Source organism: Heterodontus francisci, chromosome 6, assembly GCF_036365525.1.
Source record: "Heterodontus francisci isolate sHetFra1 chromosome 6, sHetFra1.hap1, whole genome shotgun sequence".
Classification (NCBI taxonomy): domain Eukaryota; kingdom Metazoa; phylum Chordata; class Chondrichthyes; order Heterodontiformes; family Heterodontidae; genus Heterodontus; species Heterodontus francisci.
This window is the reverse complement of record NC_090376.1, coordinates 118,003,161-118,022,060: the sequence shown is the minus strand read 5'-3', so window position 1 is coordinate 118,022,060 and position 18,900 is coordinate 118,003,161. Positions and strand designations below refer to the sequence as shown.

The window sequence follows — 18,900 nt, the reverse complement described above, 5'->3', positions numbered from 1 at the left end:
TGCGATGCTGTAAAGTGTCCAAACTGGAAGCTGTTCTCAGTGTTTTTCACTCTCTCTTCTCGCCCCCTTAGAGCTATATTTTGATGTTGAGTCATATCTCAATTTCCCAAATCTGACCGTGAAAACGGTGGCTCTGTTGTGTATCACCATCTGTGCTCTTCAAACAAAAGCTTTTTAAACTATGCCCTCGCCCTGCCCCTTGTGCCCTTGCACCCCTGCCCATGTGTCTTGCCCCTCTTACCCAGCGCAGGACATGGAACCAATCTGCTGGACTTGTCCCATCTGATCCTTTCCTTCTAACCCAGTGTCGCAGTGTCAGGGCTGCAGCAGGACAAGGGCTGCAGCAGCTTCCACCCCCTCCCCACCCTCTTCAGTGTTGGAGATATTTTACCTATTTCCCTTTTTTTTTAATCATGTTTCTTCTGAAACGTTTTATTCTGCAGGTACTACAGAATATTCTGGAAATAGAGTGTGATTATGCGGAGGAGCTAACGATACTTCTGTCAACCTTCCTGCGACCTCTGCAAGCCACTGACAAGTGAGACCATTTCTGTGACTTTGCTTTCAATGTTTTTTGTGCTTAATTTGAGCAAAATATTTTCTGTAAGATCCTCACTTTTGCTTGATATGGTTTCCTACTTTGCATTGGACCCATGCTCTCTACACACATTGTACAGATCGTGAATCAAGCAGTTCGAAATCTACAATTGGGGGAGAGTGTAGGTCAGTGAGCACAGGATGATATGTGAATGGGACTTAGTGCAAGTTAGATGCAGGCAGCAGTGTTTTGGATGAACTCTAGTTTAAGAAGGGTGGTAGGTGGGAGGTCAGCCCGGAGAGCATTGGAACAGCTGAATCTGGAGGTGACAAAAGCATGGATAAGGGTTTCAACAGATGAGCTGAAGCAGGGCTGGTGATGTTACAGAGGTGGAGTAGACCGTCTTGGTGATGGGGAAGGTACAGCTTTGTAGCAGGGACCAGAGACGATGTCTTTTGTCTTCCCAATATTTCATCAAAGGAAATTATGGTTCAACTGGGACTGATGTCTGACAGCAGTATGAGGCTGTCAAATCGTCACAAAAGCCCAACAGGTTCATTAAATAAAAACCTTTTGGGAAGGAATCCTGAGTCCCTCACTGGGTCTGGGCCTGTACGTGACTCCAGTCCCAGACCAGCGCGGTCGAGTCTGAAGTGGTGTAGCAAGCTGTTAATTTGTAACTACCAGGCTGGCTAGGGGTGGCTGTAAATGCTGGCCTTGTCTGTGATGCCCACATTCTGAGAATGAATTTTAAAAATGCTTACCAATAGTGACAGGAGTGCTTCAGATCTACCGAATTAATCCTGTGTTTTGCTGTTTACAGGTTAAGTTCTACTGAAATGGGATATTTGATGGGCAACCTTGAGGATATTTGCTCGTTCCAGCAAATCCTGGTTCAGTCTTTAGAAGAATGCACCAAGTGAGTAATTCTGAGCGGAGTAAGTGTCAGCCTATTGGAGGAAGCTGGTTGCCATTCCCTTCAGTCTCGCGAGACACAAATAATAAATGCAGGGTGAACCACTTTGTGCTTCTACTCTTCACCTCCTGTCAAATTTTCTCACAGGCCGGGAGCCATGACTTACTGTTACTGGTTTGTGAGTGTTCCTAATGGTTCATGGAGGGTACAGGGGGCGTGGGCTACAGTTCCTGCTGCTGTTGAGTAATCCTGGGATCTACCCTTCTCCTCTCCTCGCAAGTGACTAATCCTCTCAGTTAGCACAGCTTGTATGACAGGACTGACAGTTCAGAGGTATAAAGAAAGACTTGCATTTGTATAGCGCCTTTCACAACCTCAGGATGGCCCAAAGCACTTGACAGCAATGAAGTACTTTTGAAATGTAGTTGCTTCTGTATTGTGGGAAGCACAGCAGCCAATTTGTGCACAGTATGATCCCACAAGCAGGAATGAGAAAAATAGTTCAATGCTATGATTTTGTGATGTCAGTTGAGGGATAAATATTAGCCAGGACACCAGGGAGAACTCCCCTGCTCTACTTCAGAATAGTTGCCATGGGATCTTTTACGTTCACCTGAGAGGGAAGATGGAGCTCAGTTTAATGTTTCCCATGAAAGATGTCCCTTCTGACAGTGCAGCACTCCTTCAGTACTGACCCTTCCGACAGTGCAGCACTCCCACAGTACTGACCCTTCCGACAGTGCAGCACTCCCACAGTACTGACCCTCTGACAGAGCAGCACTCCCTCAGTACTGACCCTCCGACAGAGCAGAACTCCCTCAGTACTGACCCTCCGACAGTGCAGCGTTCCCTCTGTACTGTCCCTCCGACAGTGCAACACTTCCTCAGTATTGACCCTCCGACAGTGCAGCACTCCCACAGTACTGACCCTCTGACAGAGCAGCACTCCCTCAGTACTGACCCTCTGACAGAGCAGCACTCCCTCAGTACTGACCCTCTGACAGAGCAGCACTCCCTCAGTACTGACCCTCTGACAGAGCAGCGCTCCCACAGTACTGACCCTCTGACAGAGCAGCACTCCCTCAGTACTGACCCTCTGACAGAGCAGCACTCCCTCAGTACTGAACCTCTGACAGAGCAGCACTCCCTCAATACTGACCCTCCGACAGAGCAGCACTCCCTCAATACTGACCCTCCGACAGAGCAGAACTCCCTCAGTACTGACCCTCCGACAGTGCAGCGCTCCCTCTGTACTGTCCCTCCGACAGTGCAACACTTCCTCAGTGCTGACCCTCTGACAGTGCAGCACTCCCTCAGTACTGACCCTCCGACAGAGCAGCACTCCCTCAGTACTGACCCTCCGACAGAGCAGAACTCCCTCAGTACTGACCCTCCGACAGAGCAGAACTCCCTCAGTACTGACCCTCCGACAGAGCAGAACTCCCTCAGTACTGACCCTCCGACAGTGCAGCGCTCCCTCTGTACTGTCCCTCCGACAGTGCAACACTTCCTCAGTGCTGACCCTCCGACAGTGCAGCACTCCCTCAGTGCTGACCCTCCGACAGAGCAGAACTCCCTCAGTGCTGACCCTCCGACAGTGCAGCACTCCCTCAGAGCAGAACCCCCTCAGTACTGACCCTCCGACGGTGCAGCGCTCCCTCTGTACTGTCCCTCCGACAGTGCAACACTTCCTCAGTGCTGACCCTCCGACAGAGCAGAACTCCCTCAGTGCTGACCCTCCGACAGTGCCGCACTCCCTCAGTGCTGACCCTCCGACAGTGCCGCACTCCCTCAGTGCTGACCCTCCGACAGTGCAGCACTCCCTCAGTGCTGACCCCTCCGACAGTGCAGCACTCCCTCAATACTGCTGGTTGAGAGGGTTCAGTGTTGATGTGCAATTATTGGAGTTGTTTCCAATAAGTAGTAATTGTGTCAAGTGAGGAAATAGAGTGCGATTTGTGTGAGAGTTTGGTTCATGTTTAAATTGGACTCGGGGATGACAGTGAGGGAAATCATCATGATGTGAATACAGTGTAACATGTGGGCCAACAGTTTCCTCCTCGTCACACACCATCCTCACTTGGAACTATATCGCCGTTCCTTCACTGTCACTGGGTCAAAATCCTGGAACTCCCTTCCTAACAGTACTGTGTGTGTTCCTACCCTGCATGGACTGTAGCAGTTCAAGAAGGCAGCTCACCACCACCTTCTCAAGGGCAATTAGGGATGGGCAATAAATGCTGGACTTGTCAACAATGCCCACATCCCTGAATGAATAAAAGGCAGTCTGATCCCAGAGTGAAGCATTCCTCAAATTGACTTGAAATGATGACTTGTTGTGGTTCCTTTGAATTTCAATTAATTGGTTGATCATTCAAAGTTTATTGATAAGTTGTAAAGGGAAGGTGTGCTTACCTTGTGCTCTGTTTGTGTGCACAGGTTACCGGAGTCCCAGCAGAAGGTTGGAGGATGCTTTGGGAACCTAATGTCCCAGATGAAAAACCTGTACCTCACTTACTGTGCTAATCATCCCTGGGCTGTCCATGTCCTCACAGAGTACAGGTATGTGACTGACCTCCTTAATCAGGTCAGTGGACATCACATAGAGCACAGGCACCAAAATGTGCAAGGAAGTTGACAACATTGGGGTAGATTTTCCGAGTGCATGCCCTGGCTGTGAACCTTGCCCAGTAGGAGCAGAGAACAGGCTAATCATGTGTGTAGCTGGTGTGGTGTGCATTGTAGATGTGCCGTGCACGATGCTTGCTTGTGTGTGCATGTTTTTGTTTGCTCTGTGTGCGTGCTTGCGTGTGGTGTGTGTGCACGCATTTGTGTGTGAAAAGCGCGCGTCTGTTTGTATGTGTGCGTGTGTTTGTTTGCATGCGCCCCTACTGGGAATGCAAGACTGGTGAATTTATCCACAAAGAAGTGTAGAATTTGAGCACAGGAGGGGATCGTTTGTCCCATCTTAATGAATTTATGCCCTCCTCAAGGCCAGATTTTATAGTCCCAGTTCCCTGCTGTGTCCATACACACTTTCAGTAATTGGTAACTGTCATTGATTTAGCATCCGTCATCACTTGTGAAAAGCATCCCATATCCCATTAACTCTTCACGAAGACATTTCTTGTGACCTTCCCCACTGTGTATCGGGTGCTTCTCTCAAATGCATGGCTTCTTGCCTTTGTTTTATGTTGGAGAGTGTACGTTTATTTACCTTGCCTAATCCTTTTTATCATTTTTAAACACCCCGAGCAAACAGCCCTCAGTCTTGATCACCTTCATCAAAGACACCTTGATCTTACTTTGAGAGAATACAGCTCTGAGTCAAAGAACTTGGGGTTTCCAGTTAATAGACCCAATGTTGTCTTCTCAACTGTGTTTCTGTTTTCTTCAGTGAGGAGCTGGGAGAATTTATGGAAATGAAAGGAGTGACCAGCCCTGGGATCCTCATGCTGACTACCAGCCTCAGTAAACCATTCATGAGACTGGACAAATACCCAACACTGCTTAAGGAACTAGAGCGCCACATGGAGGTAAATAATTTCCATCTATTAATGAATAGCCAGTTTATATGCAGACAGTTTTAATATTTCACAAGCCCTTCGGTTAATTTATATGTGCGTGTAGGTACGGACCCTCATTTTTGGTGGCTTGGACTTTGTAAAGATTGGCTGTTTTCCACACAGTCGGTAAAGACCAACTGGGCCATTGAGCCTGACCAGATTGCAACTAATGGAGATGAAATGGAAGATGGGGCAGAAATGCAATTGATGAAGACATTTTCTTTGTCAAATGGTTCTCTCTGTTTTTGGAGAACATGTAGGGGTGAATTCTACAATTTTATGATTGCGCAGAACTTTTTGCAACAAGAGCACGTGCCTGGAATTCAGGATCAGAGGTCAGAATGCATGGCTCACACTCGACACTCGTTTCCATCCATTATTCTAATGGTTGATGATGCTCTTAGTTCATTGACATATTTATTACTTAATTGACATTCTCTAATTAGTGATGCTCATAGTTCATGAACAAATTTTTTACTTCATTAAAAATCCTCTTAATTGACCGTTCTATTGTTTCATTGACCGTTCGTTTCGGACATTTCCGCTAAAATCTCTGACCTGGACGTTGCGTGACTGTCACACCACATTCCTGCCTTAAATCTGTTGCATTCCTACCGTAAGCCACCACACTCTTGTCGTAAATCCAATGCATTTCTGCTGTTAATCCAGTGTATTTCTACCATAAATTCATCGCATTCCTGCTGTATGCTGTCGGCAATCTGCTGAGTCCTGAGTATGCCGGATCCTGGCCCTTGATCCAAAGTTTTCAGGATGACATTATGGGACAGAGCCTCCACCTGTCACTCCGCGACAATTGGTGTGAAGAGATGGGGTCAGGCCAGGTTAGAGGTAAGAACCCGCGCCTCCCTCAGTCAGGAGATGCTGCTCCTGGGTTCTCAGCTGTCCCGTGGGCACAGATACGCCCGGTCCCTGTGAGGTCCACCTGCCTGGAGTTGAGGACTGAGGACCAAAATAATTTTGAGGGTGGGAGAGGTGGGGGTTAGAAGTTGCCGACTTTGTCATGGTCACGCAGATTCTGACAGATTCCCACTTATTCTAAGGCCGATCAGCCACTGCTAATAGTTCTGGGATCTTCAGCTGGGGTGGGGTGGGTTTGGTGGGGGGGGAGGTTAGGGGTGTGACCTACACATCCCCGCCCCACCACCCCAATCATCAAAGGTCAGCTCATAGAGGGCCCTCCCTCAATCCCGAGAACCTTGGCGGGGTTCTACAATGGCTCTGATTCTCACTGAAGTCGCACCTTGTCGATCATCCTGGCCCCTGCATTGGACTTTAATGAGCAGTAATCTGCTGCCTGATTCCAATCCTGTGTGTAGGAGCATTGGAACAGGAGGAGGCCATTCAGCCCTCCAGTCTGTTCCGACATTCAATTAGATCATGGCTGATCTATATTTTAACTCCATCCACTTGCCTTCATTCCATAACGCTTAATCCCCAACGCAACAAAAATCGATCAAACTCAGTTTTGAAATTTCCTCAACAGTTTTTTGGGGGAGAGAGTTCCAGATTTCCACTCCCCTTTGTGTGAAGAAGTGCTTCCCGACATCACCCCTGAACGGCCTGGCTCTAATTTTAAGGTTATGACCCCTTGTTATAAACTCTCCCACCAGAGGAAATAGTTTCTCTCCATCAAATCCTTTAATCATCTCAAACACCTGAATCCGATCATCCCTTAATCTTCTATACTCGAGGGAATACAAGCCTAGTTTTAGTCTGGGTTTCAATTAGTCAACCAATCCAGGTATCTGCTGCTTTTTGAGGTATGGGCTGACTGGAAGGTCCCACTTCCTGCTCATCCTTAGTTACACTGAGCAGTTGCACTCTGTGTTTCTGATCAGAGGATGCAAGAGAGAAACAAATGGAGGCACGGATCTGTTTAAACGTAGTTGCCGTTGTATGTCCCTGTGCAAACTGGATCGTTGCTAATTTCAGTTCATGGCTTTAGACTGCGAGGTGATCAAACTATTTCCCACTTCCCTTCTGTTTCCTTTGGTCAGGTTTACTGGTCTGTGATTAGTCTTTGAATTGCATACCCTGTAGTTACGCTTTGCTTGTCCGATAGTGCCAGTCCACAGAGGCACAAGTTCAGCTCCCAGTGCAAATTATTGCTCTGACCATTTCCTTAGATCACCAAGTGTCAATTTCCAGGTGACTGATGCATCTGTTTTTCCTTTGTGCATAGGAATATCACCCGGACTGGCTTGATATTCAGAGGTCCATGACGGCTTTCAAGAGTCTCTCGGTAAGGTGTTAATATAAACTGCTGCTTGTTGGTTCAGGTGGAGTTTGTGTTGAGGGATCTCGAGAATTTCTGTACTGTAAATGTAATTGGTGAAATGGCTTTACTGTCTGTACCTGGATCTCTAGCATCAGAATGTGTCTGCCTCAAACCTGCACTGAAAGCTTTGTGTGTAAATGTGAGAAGCTGCAATTTGTTTCTCTTTTCTGTGTTTTGTTAAATAACTTGAAGTGAACAAAGAGACCTCAGACCATAGATAAGGGGAACTCAATGACCCAATTCCCAGTGGCGCGATATGTTTGTTCTGAAAGGTTCAGACTTTATTAAGTTTAATTAATCAGTTCCTTTTGTGTTAGGGCGGCACAGTGGCGCAGTGGTTAGCACCGCAGCCTCACAGCTCCAGCGACCCGGGTTCAATTCTGGGTACTGCCTGTGTGGAGTTTGCAAGTTCTCCCTGTGTCTGCGTGGGTTTCCTCCGGGTGCTCCGGTTTCCTCCCACAAGCCAAAAGACTTGCAGGTTGATAGGTTAATTGGCCATTATAAATTGCCCCTAGTATAGGTAGGTGGTAGGGAAATATAGGGACAGGTGGGGATGTGGTAGGAATATGGAATTAGTGTAGGATTAGTATAAATGGGTGGTCGATGGTCGGCACAGACTCTGTGAGCCGAAGGGCCTGTTTCAGTGCTGTATCTCTAAACTAAACTAAACTAAACTAAATACAAGCTTTCTGACCTTGTGTAGACAGATATTGCCGTAGATTCTCATCTTTAACACTCCTGGTACAGACCAGTGCTCGCTGGGAAACCGGGCATGCACCCAAGCTCCCAATCTGAGAAGAGTGGCAGCCCAGGGGTTGGGGATGGTTCATTCACGGCAGGCCCGGGGGGTCAAGGGATTCGCTCATGACAGGCCTGGGGATCGGGGGTGTCACTTGCAGCAGGCCTGGGGATCGGGGGTGTCACTTGCAGCAGGCCTGGGGATTGGGGGTATCACTAGCAGCAGGCCTGGGGGCGGGGGGTTCACTCATAACAGGCCTAGGGGTCACTTACAGTAGGCCCAGGGTCAAGGGAATCACTTTGGGGTGGGGGGGCGGGGCAGTAACTGTTGCCGATCTTCCTCATTCTGGGTAACACTGGTAGAGAGAGAGATTTTAAAGGGAATTGTTTCTCTCTGTCGGCAAGTTTTAATTCGCACAGAAAAATCCCTTTTATCTGATTTTATAGTGTGCGGGGCACCCAATAGATGTAAGTTTATTCTTTTTTTCCAATAGTCACAGTGTCAAGAAGTACGGAAGAAGAAGGAGCTGGAATTGCAGATCCTGACGGAAACAGTCCATGGTTGGGAAGGTGAAGATATCAGATCTCTAGGGAATGTTATCTACATGTCCCAGGTCACGGTGCAGTGTGGAAATGAGGTAACTTTCCCTCCCGGTACTCATCGTTTCTTTCAACCATACTGATCTTTGCAACTTTCAGTTTCTCTGTGTTATTGGGGTGATGTCTGCAGGAGGCTGGTCCTGTAAACAGTGACTGAGAAATGAGTCACACCATGCAGCGGTCCCGGCAGCTGATGCTCCGACCGCCTGGCAACTTTTTTTCCACTTTCACAACTGCGTAAAAGGGAATTCTGTGCTCAGTTCCAAACCTCTGGTTCTGTGGGAAATGAAAGGGAAAAATCTCCTTCCTTCTCACTCCATTCTTCAGCTGAGAGAGAAACATTCACCAAACATTTCGAAAGCACAATGCACGACTGGAATTTTTAGCTGGATGGAGGGGGTGTTGGGGTTTGCAGGTACTTTGCAGTTCTCTGGATTCAGTCCCCTAACTGGCAGCACAGCAGCTTGCTGGAAATCTCCGGAGCTAACGTCAGTTTCTAGTGTGCCTCCAGGGTTTCTGTCAACATTAGGGTGATGGATCGGGAGGTCCTGTGTGAAAATTGTCCCCGTGATGTTTCACTCTGTCAGTCACACTGTTCTATTCTGTGGTTGCATTTAGTGAGCTGTCTTCAAATAATTCTCTTCAAATGTTGTTCCTTTTCAGGAAAAGTGTGAGCGATATTTCCTCCTGTTCCCACATGTTCTTCTCATGCTATCTGCCAGTCCCAGGATGAGTGCTTTCATTTATCAGGTGAAAGAGAAATTCACTCATTTCTCGAGCATCATAATATTAGAAATTAGTGACATCACTGTTAAAATCTTTAACATGCTTGTATGAAATTCTGCTTTGCTGTCTGTATGCAAATGATATTGTAGATAAACATCACAACCTTGTTTTTATATTCGCTGCTCCTGTACCAGTGACAGTCTCCTCTGTAATAAGCAATAACCCATCAGGAAGCTACTAACAACCAGTTCAAACACCTTTTATATCTGTGATGAGACGGCTGAATTTAAATCCTGGTACCTGGTTATAGAATTTATTACGCTAGTGTTAGAAAAAGTGTGACTGAATTCATTAATGGTTAATCCATAAAGAAGTTTAACTTTTTTCCCCCAGAGAGTGGTGAGAATGTGGAATGCGCTACCACAGGGAGTGGTTGAGGTGAATAGCATCGATACATTTAAGGGGAAGCTGGATAATCACATGAGGGAGAAAGGAATAGAAGGATATGTTGATGGACAGAGGAGGCTTGTGTGGTGCATAAACACCAGCCTGAACCAGTTGGGCTGAATGGTCTGTTTCTGTGCTGGACAACCTATGTAATAAAACCTGGAATCCTGTTTACCTTTCATATTTTTTTCCTATCTGTATTCCCAACTTTCAGGATCTCTGACTGCACTCCTCGACCTCGCTGTTCCTCTACTTTTCCCCCTAAATGATACTGTTTCACATTTCTCTGTTTTGAACTGTACTTGCCACTTGTTTACTCACACTGCTATCCTCTCTGATTCCCCTCCAATCTCTCACATCCCTCCACAGTTTGTTGTGCCTCATGCCATGGTACCAACAGCAAACTTTAATGTTATTCTTGTACTGAGGTTTATGTCATTTATATAAATGGGAAACCAAAGAAGTCTAGGCACAGATCTCTATGGTAACCACTGCCGATATTCCATTAATCCCATAAACATTCTTTTACTCACTCTCTGCTGTTGGCCCCTCACCGACCCTCTAACCATACAATCTAAAGTTCATCATGACCCTTAAACATTTGTCAGCAGTCTGCAAAGTGGCATTTTATCAATTGACTTCTGAAATCCATTTCTGTCTGACTACACCTCTGTGAAACTCCTTGGGATGTTTCTCTATGTTAAAGGAGCTATATAAATGCAATTTATTCATATAGATGTGATTATTACAGGTTATAGATGTTTATTTCAAGTTACAGATGATTATTGAGTACCCCTGATTTTAATTGTTCCACCATTGGCAGCCGTGCCTTCAGCTGCCTGGGCCCTAAGCTCTGGAATTTCCTCCCTAAACCTCTCCGCCTCTCGACCTCTCTCTCCTCCTTTAAGAGGCTCCTTAAACCTACCTCTTTCACCAAGCATTTGACCACCTGCTCTAATATCTCCTTATCTGGCTCAGTGTCAAATTTTGTTTGATGCATCCTGTGAAGAACCTTAGGATGTTTTATTACATTAAAAGTGCGACAGAAATATAAGTTTTCTGACAAAAAGTTATATATGTGATTATTACAGGTTATAGATGTTACTAGTATGAACCAGTTAAGATAATGCTGCTGTAGATTTGCGATTTATAGTGGTGACTTATCAACTTTACCTGGTTATTAGGGAAAGTTGCCATTAACAGGACTGACAGTTACCAGGTTAGACGACAGTGATGCTGACAAGAACACCTTTGAAATTACTGGTGAGTTAGTGGTTTTGTTCACTGTTTCTGTTCCACATCCAGTCCTCCTGACACAAACTTACAAACAGTGCAGAGAATCCATTATGAAAGTAAAATTACTAATAGCTCAGGAGGATCAGACTGTGTGACTGATTCTTGCAGCTGTATCCTGAGGTGATGGGGAGAGTTTCAAAACACCCTCCAAAAACATGACAGGTTACTGAGCGCTTCCTTCCCTGTTTGGTTTTTGTGCTTTGCTCATCATTTCAAGTTACAGATAAAGTTTCAGGAAACCTGGTTTTTAAATTGTACATTTCTTGTAGCTTAGCAACAGTTGTTTGGAAAAGCAACAAATTAAATGTGATTTTGGGAACTTGGGTCAGAGGTTAGGTTACACTAGGAGTGACCAGTTCTCCAGTCTGTCCTCTCAGAGATTGATCTAATTGAATTACCCATTAGGTATAGACCTAAAAAAAGATTGGACTGAAAGAGACCAGCTGGCCCACCAAGTGTATATTGTTTTATTCATTAATTCTTGGGCATTGCTGGCAAGGTCAACATTTATTGCCCATCCCTAATTGCCCCTGAGAAGGTGGTGGTGAGCTGCCTTCTTGAACCGCTGCAGTCCATGTGGGGTAGGTACACCCACAGTGCTGTTAGGAAGGGAGTTCCAGGATTTTGACCCAGCGACAGTGAAGGAACGGCGATATAGTTCCAAGTCAGGATGGTGTGTGGCTTGGAGGGGAACTTGCTGGTGGTGGTGTTCCCATGCATCTGCTGTCCTTGTCCTTCTAGGTGGTAGTGCAACACACACACACACGATGATCCAAGCCCTATCAGCCAGTCCGGCAATCTTCTGGGGCAGGTAACTGACCCTCGCGTGTAGGATACTGGCCAAGATCAGATTTCAGCTGTAAATGTAGCCTTGTTTTTTAAGCATCAGCTTTTAAATTGTATTGTAAGAAAGTGTGACAAATGCACATCTGAACTGTCAGCCTATCTCATCTTGTTCCACTCTCTCTGCAGGAAGTATGATTGAACGGATTTTGGTGTCCTGTTCCAGCCACCAGGATTTGCAGGAATGGGTGGATCATCTTCAGAAGCAAACTAAAGCACCCAGTGTGGGAATTGCTCTGGTCAGGCAGCAGTCAGTGCCATGCCACACAGTAAGAGAAAGGGGCAACCAACTGAGATGATAATGATCTGGGGACTTTTAGTAACATTAAATGGTGACGGAATCATTCCCGACTCGTAACCTCCCTGAGTGCAATGCAACAGCTGTGTGTAGAGGGTGGGGAGAGTAGGAATATTCTGAAATTGCTCCCCACCTGATGGGTGTAATGGGGTAGAAATCAATTGGAATAATAATTGGGGTGGTTTCTGTAATGGGGATCGATCCGTAACACCTGTTTTATGCTCGGGCAGCAAGTTGCCAGTGTCTCCCAATGAGTCCGTTGTGGTTAGTACTCACAGTTCCATTGAACAGACTTAGTGCTGCATTGAGAATGTCTTGCATTAGACTAGACCTGTCTGTCCATGAGTGTAGAAGATTAAGGAGTGATCCAATTGAGGTGTTTAAAATGTTTAGAAGATTTGATAGGATAAATAGAGAGAAATTATTTCCTCTGATGGGGGGTGTCCAGAACATGGGGGCAGAACCTTAAAATTAGAGCCAGGCCATTCAGGGGTGATGTCAGGAAATCTTCTTCACACAAACGGGAGTGGAAATCTGGAACTCTCTCCCCCAAAACGCTGTTGGTGCTGAGGGTCAGTTGAAAATTTCAAAACTGAGATTGATAAATTTTTGTTGGGTAAGGGGTAGTACGGGTTACGGAACCTGTAATGAGTTCTTTTATGTTGTCTAATGCAACATAACTGCAATGCGTGGAATCCAGTTGGTTGAAGATCTCAAACAGATTTATTACAACTAAACTGTTATCCAGTACAGAGCTAACTATTTACATAACCTTACTGTAGGTGTTCCAGTTGCAGAGTGATTCTGGCTCTGATTCACATGACTACACCTTGGTACCTAACTCATTAGCATACTGAGATCTTAAAGGGACATCACTCTTAAAGGCAATCATACAACAGAACCAAGGCAGGTAGATGTGGTTCAGATCCAGATCAACCATAATCTGATTGAATGGTGGAATAGGCTCGAGGGGCTGAATGACCTCCTCCTGTTCTGGTCTTCTCTCTAGTCGCCTAGGCAATATATATCCCTCAACCACATCATTAAAAACAGATTATGTGGTCATTTACATCATAGTTATTTTTGGGATCTTCCTGTGCACAAATTGGCCACTGTGTTTCCTACATTACAACAGTAATTTCGTTTCAAAAGCTCTTCATTGGCTGTAAGGTGCTTTGGGACGTCCTGAGGGTGTGAAAAGTGATATAGAAATGCAAGGCTGTTTTTTCTCTTTTGCTCTGATTAAAATGTGTTTTCCCCATGACAGGTTGGGGCCCGTTCCCCCTCAGCCGGGCCTCTGGCCCGTGCCCCCTTGGCCGGGCCTCTGTCCCGTGCCCCCTCGGCCGGGGCTGCATCCCTCCTCCCCCAGGTGTGTAATGGAGCCCAGGGATCACTGTTCATTTCCAGATGTTGACTGCACCTTGTTTCATTTCTGCCCGAGGAATTGTGGAAATCTGGCTGGGTCTGAGAGAATAAATCCCTCAGTTGCAGGTACCCGACACAGTGCCCTGCAGCAGTTGGAGATGGTTGGCTTTGAAGGACTAGTGAGACTGGAATGAAACATGGGATTGCACCCTGTAGGGAGAGGTGCTTGAACAAACAATGTTTGAAGTATGTGAGTAAGAGCAAGTGCTTAAATTCTCCAGAATCGAAGTGCTGGTTCTCACTAACTTGCTTTTTGTGTTTTGTCCACAGCTTCCACTGCATCCCGTGACAGCAATCAACAAGCATTCTGATGGTTATCCAATATCTGTGACTCCTTCCTATCATACTCTTCCTCATCCTTCCCTGCATGGGACATCGCACAGCTCTCTGTGCTGGGGACCTCTGGAACCGCCCAAAATGCCAAAGCCTTGGAGTTTGAGCTGCCTCCGACCAGCAGCTCCATTGAAACCTTCAGCTGCTCTGTGTTATAAGGAGGTAGGTCTTCACTTCCATCATTCTAATAAAAGCTTTGTGATAGACTTCATTCTGACCAGCTAGTGTGCCTTTCGCAATATTAGATTGTTGTAACTGATATGTGGTAGGATTTGCGTACAATTTTTCAGGAATTAGATGTCATTAGACCCAAATAAGACTGTTCCTTCGGCACGGATCAATCCCACTTTCTTATAATGTCCCTCAATCCTGTCTTTTCCAGTACATTCAGTTGTCCTCAATCTCTTGAGCAATGCAATACGTGATCTGCTAATATGACAATCTTGTCCTGTTTGTGCAGGATCTCAGCAAGAGTCCTAAAACCATGAAGAAGCTGCTTCCCAAACGAAAACCGGAAAGGAAAGCGTCCGATGAGGAATTTGCACTGAGGAAAAGTAAGTTTGGCATTTGGCTGTTGTTTCAGTCCTGCCTCTGCCAATACTCTTTGTTACTTTCCAGCTTTCTGGGTCAATGACCTGGCACTTTATGCACCTGACAGATTTTTACATTATAGCTAAACAACTGGTAAGAGACTCAAGTTTTTAAGAAAGGAATGTTACTCAAACTAATGAGGGTTGGATTGAATTGTACCTGTTGTCAGTCGTTTTACTTGTAAAGGTAACACATCATTTGTCAATGTGTAGTTTGTCTAACTATTGAGCCTATGTTGTTAATTTGTGAAACAGAGCAGTAATAATCCTGGGCTCGATTTTTCCATACATTACCGCTTCCATTTCATGCAAGATCTTGGGCAATCATCCAGTGGAACGGTGACAAAAAAAGCATGCAGCTGCATAATGGGAGAATTTAGACATTGACCACCCATCACCTTGGGGAGTGAGTCACTTCACCGTGGCTGAGGCTCCTTACTTGCTCCATTTGGTTATTGCTCACAGATTGCTTTGAAATCGTATTGTTCTCTAGTTTTTCTCCAGTCTCCCCTTATGCCCTCTCTGAGCTAATCTTGTCCATGAGATCCAGTTTCTGCTTCCTCGACTCTATTCCCACTAAACTGCTGACCTCCCTTCAGTGTTATATTTGACCCTGAGATGAGCATCCTCTATATATCCATGCCATCACTAAGACCACCTATTTCCACCTCCGTAACATCGCCCCACTCCACACCTGCCTTAACTCATCTGCTGAAACCCTCACCCATGCCTTTATTACCTCTAGACTTGACTATTCCAATGCACTCCTGGCTGACACCCATATTCTATGCGCCGTAAACTTGAGGTCATCCAAAACTCTGCTGCCTGTGTCCTAACTCACACCAAGTCCCGTTCACCCATCGACCTTATGCTCGCTGACCAACACTGGCTCCCGGTCAAGCAACGCCTCAGTTTAAATATTCTCATCCTTGTTTTCAAAACCCTGCATGGCCTCACTCCTCCCTATCTCTGTAATCTCCTCCAGTCCTACAACCCTCAGGTATCTGCACTCCTCTAATTCTGGCCTCTTGATTTTAATCGCTCCACCATTGGTGGTGGCGCCTTTAGCTGCCTGGGCCCTAAGCTCTGGAATTCTCTCCCTAAACCTCTCTGCCTCTGTCTCACACACTCTCTCTCTCTCCTACTTTAAGAAGCTCCTTAAAACCCATCTCTTTGACCAAGCTTTTGGCCATCTGCCCTAATATCTCCTTATGCGGCTTGGTGCCAAATTTTGCTTTATAACGATCCCGTGAAATGCACTGAGACCTTTTATTATTTTAAAGACTCTGCATGAATACAATAATATAATATAAAATAAAAACAAGAAATGCTGGAAATACTCAGCAGGTCTGGCAGCATCTGTGGGGAGAGAAGCAAAGTTAACGTTTCAGGTCAGTGACCCTTCATCAGAACTGACCCTGACGAAGGGTCACTGACCTGAAACGTTAACTCTGCTTCTCTCTCCAAAAATGCTGCCAGATGTGCTGAGTATTTCCAGCATTTCTTGTTTTTATTTCCGATTTCCAGCATCTGCAGTATTTTGCTTTTATTTTACTGTATAAATAAAAGTTGTTGTTGTGTGATTAGTGCTCATGTATTACTCAGTATGTGGCAAATTCATTTTTCTGATCATTTAATTGCAATTTTTGATTGTTTTAAATTATGTTTTAACCTTACTGGGATCTGATCTATATTTTCCATTTCTTTGAATGGATCTTTAAGGCATCAATATTTAAGTCAGATGGAAATTTGAAAATCTTCCCTGATTGCAGGTTCTTAAATGCGCTTTGCCTGATTTGCATGAACGATGGTGAAATGAGTTGAAACTTAAATTTTAAGACTCAAGGAAGAAATCTCCTGGTGTGGGTTTGGCAGTTCCTTGAGCTTTGGTTGTTTGTGCTGATTCACGGCTTTGTTTGTGTGTATTGTAATGAAGTTGGGAAGATGCTTGGGTGTAACTTGACATCGGAAGAAAGGGCGTGACATTGGTCTCATTTTCTGGTCTGATTTTCAGGTTGCTTCCAAGGAGGAAACTCTGGGCCAAGTTTTCTCTCTCTCTTACGGCTGATGTAGATGTAGAGCAACAACTCTAATTTACATTCAGGTGGTTAAGTCCGTTAATTGTATTAGGAGGCATTACAGTGCTGCACTGTGCTACTGCTTCGTATTTGTGAATTGAGCATTGAGTCGTTACCTGTTCCATGGTGTGTTCAGGGTGACCACATCATACACTGGAGAGTTTTTAATTTTCTGTTTGTGATCAAGTATTCGCCTTGGCCATGGTTTGTATCGATATGGTTTCGGGTTTCACACGAGCTTTCCGGAAGATTGAAGCTAAGGATCTTCTGCGTTGGGTCTTTCACAAGGTGTTTGTGACTTCTTGTGAGCTCAGTTTGGCTTTCCGCTTCTGCATTGTCAAAGATTAAGCGTGTGGGTCCGAAAGGGCTTGCGCAACTTTTAGTGGTGTTGAGCGGTGTTGTTGAGGTCCTGGTGGATGGAGAAACATTTGTTTTCCTCGACTCGTCAGACTTCCTGGAGGGTTGCAGCATGGCGGTGAATGGATGGGGGGGTGGGGGGGCGATGCGTGTCAGCATGGGGGGGGGGCGATGCGACGGGGGTGGGGGGGGGTGCAGGGGAGGGCTGCCAGGGTGTTGGCGTCAAAGAGGGTTCCAGTGACGCACCCTATTGCAGTGTTCGGTTGCAGTGTGGTTACTTCTGGTTCATACTGTTGCACAGCACTCAGCTGTGGAGTACACATGGGCCATCGCTGATGTCTGACGTACTGATGCTGTGCCCCCCAGTTTGTGCTTGACAGTTTCTGGAACAGTTTGACCTTATCTTCATCTTGGTGTCTGCCTTCTTCAGTTGGTCATGGAAGGTTAGCGTATGATCCAGTTTCACTCCGAGATCAGTCGGAGTGGGATCAATGTATCCTCAAATGTTGAACAGTATTGTTTCAATTTCAGGGTGTGCTTAATGTTCCTGTTACTGAGATGGAATGCAGTGACAGTTGTTTTGTTGGGGTTGGTTTGAGCTTCCATTTCTGGAAATATTCCTCCATGGTGTTTAGGTCCCTGTAATGGCGGACTTAATGTTGTTGAAGGTAGCTGCTTGCTTTGCCAGGGAAAGGTCATTTGCATATGTAAAGTTGTGACTTAATTGGCGGCACGTCACTCATGTAGATGTAAAAGAGCATCGGTGTGAGTACTGAACTTTGTGGCAGGCCGTTGTTGAGGAACTGGGGCAAACAGTCACCGATTGGTCAATATTATCCATAGTGGGTGGTGTGTTTGAGGCAGGGGATGATCTTTGTGAACTTCAGTATCAGTCCTTTAATCCAGATTATATCGTAGGCTCTGCCGATCTTGGATTTCTTCTTAATCTGGCCCCTGTGTGCTGCAAGGGCCAAAACCTGGTCGCAGCATTTGCGATTAGGCCGAAATCCCACTTGATTTTTTTGGGGATTCCAGACTCGATGAGATATTCCAGAGGGTGATGCATTCCAGGAGTTTATGGGTTGTACTCAGGAGTGATGCCAGCTCATATCTTCCTGGGCTGTCAGTCGGCTTGCCCAGTTTGAATAGGGCAATGATCATCTCCTCCCACCATGCTTTTGGGATGCACCCAGATTCCATGGTATCGATGTACTGTTTAACCAGCCCTTGGGCCTCATTGATGAAAAATTCCAACTTCAGCCACCTTCCCTTTCTTCGTCGCAACTAAACCATCCTTCACTTCATCTGTGATGCTGGTGGGGGGAAGTGGTAATTGAGGTCATTGTCCAGTGTAGTTGATGACGGATCTCTCACATGTTGTTTTGTCAAGAGGTCCTTTTGTGCTCTCTCCCAGTTGGAGGCTTTGGAGTTGGGCCAGACTTTTGAGGCCCAGTATTCTGTCAAATTACTGGCTCCAAGATGTCATAGGACCCAGGCATGGCCACTCGAATGTGTGAAGTCCAGACCTTCAACACACTCAATCCATCGCTGGTGTCTGACTGAGTCTAGAAACTCTAGCAGGATCATCTCCATCTGTCAACTGCCTGACTGGTTGTATTGCTGGAGCAGTTTCTGGGTATCTCTTGTCCAGTGGTGTTGTATCCTTCCTGGAAATTGCAGGGGATGCTCCTCTTGCTCGTGGTGCTAAGGAGGCCAATGAACCAGTGATAACATTCCAGTGTCACGGGGATTCCTATCACCACTTTATCGTCAGTTTCCCAATAGTAATCCCAGTCAGCTTTGGCCAGGTTCCACTGTGGGATTCGTTTTGACAGGACCACAGGAATTCA

The 18,900-nt window shown here is 45.9% G+C and overlaps 1 protein-coding gene across 5 annotated transcripts in view; it reads left to right on the top strand.

The window, feature by feature from the left end:
- The window catches only part of arhgef7b (Rho guanine nucleotide exchange factor (GEF) 7b), a 123,057-nt gene that overhangs the window by 69,003 nt on the left and 35,154 nt on the right, over nucleotides 1-18,900 (top strand). For all 5 annotated transcript variants that reach the window (XM_068034162.1, XM_068034163.1, XM_068034166.1 and 2 more), the window contains 11 exons: nucleotides 444-538; nucleotides 1,362-1,457; nucleotides 3,894-4,016; nucleotides 4,852-4,990; nucleotides 7,224-7,283; nucleotides 8,552-8,695; nucleotides 9,321-9,407; nucleotides 11,015-11,093; nucleotides 12,099-12,238; nucleotides 13,963-14,187; nucleotides 14,486-14,579. In XM_068034162.1, coding sequence (XP_067890263.1) covers nucleotides 444-538; nucleotides 1,362-1,457; nucleotides 3,894-4,016; nucleotides 4,852-4,990; nucleotides 7,224-7,283; nucleotides 8,552-8,695; nucleotides 9,321-9,407; nucleotides 11,015-11,093; nucleotides 12,099-12,238; nucleotides 13,963-14,187; nucleotides 14,486-14,579 — 1,282 coding nt within the window. The remainder of the gene's footprint in view (nucleotides 1-443; nucleotides 539-1,361; nucleotides 1,458-3,893; nucleotides 4,017-4,851; nucleotides 4,991-7,223; nucleotides 7,284-8,551; nucleotides 8,696-9,320; nucleotides 9,408-11,014; nucleotides 11,094-12,098; nucleotides 12,239-13,962; nucleotides 14,188-14,485; nucleotides 14,580-18,900) is intronic.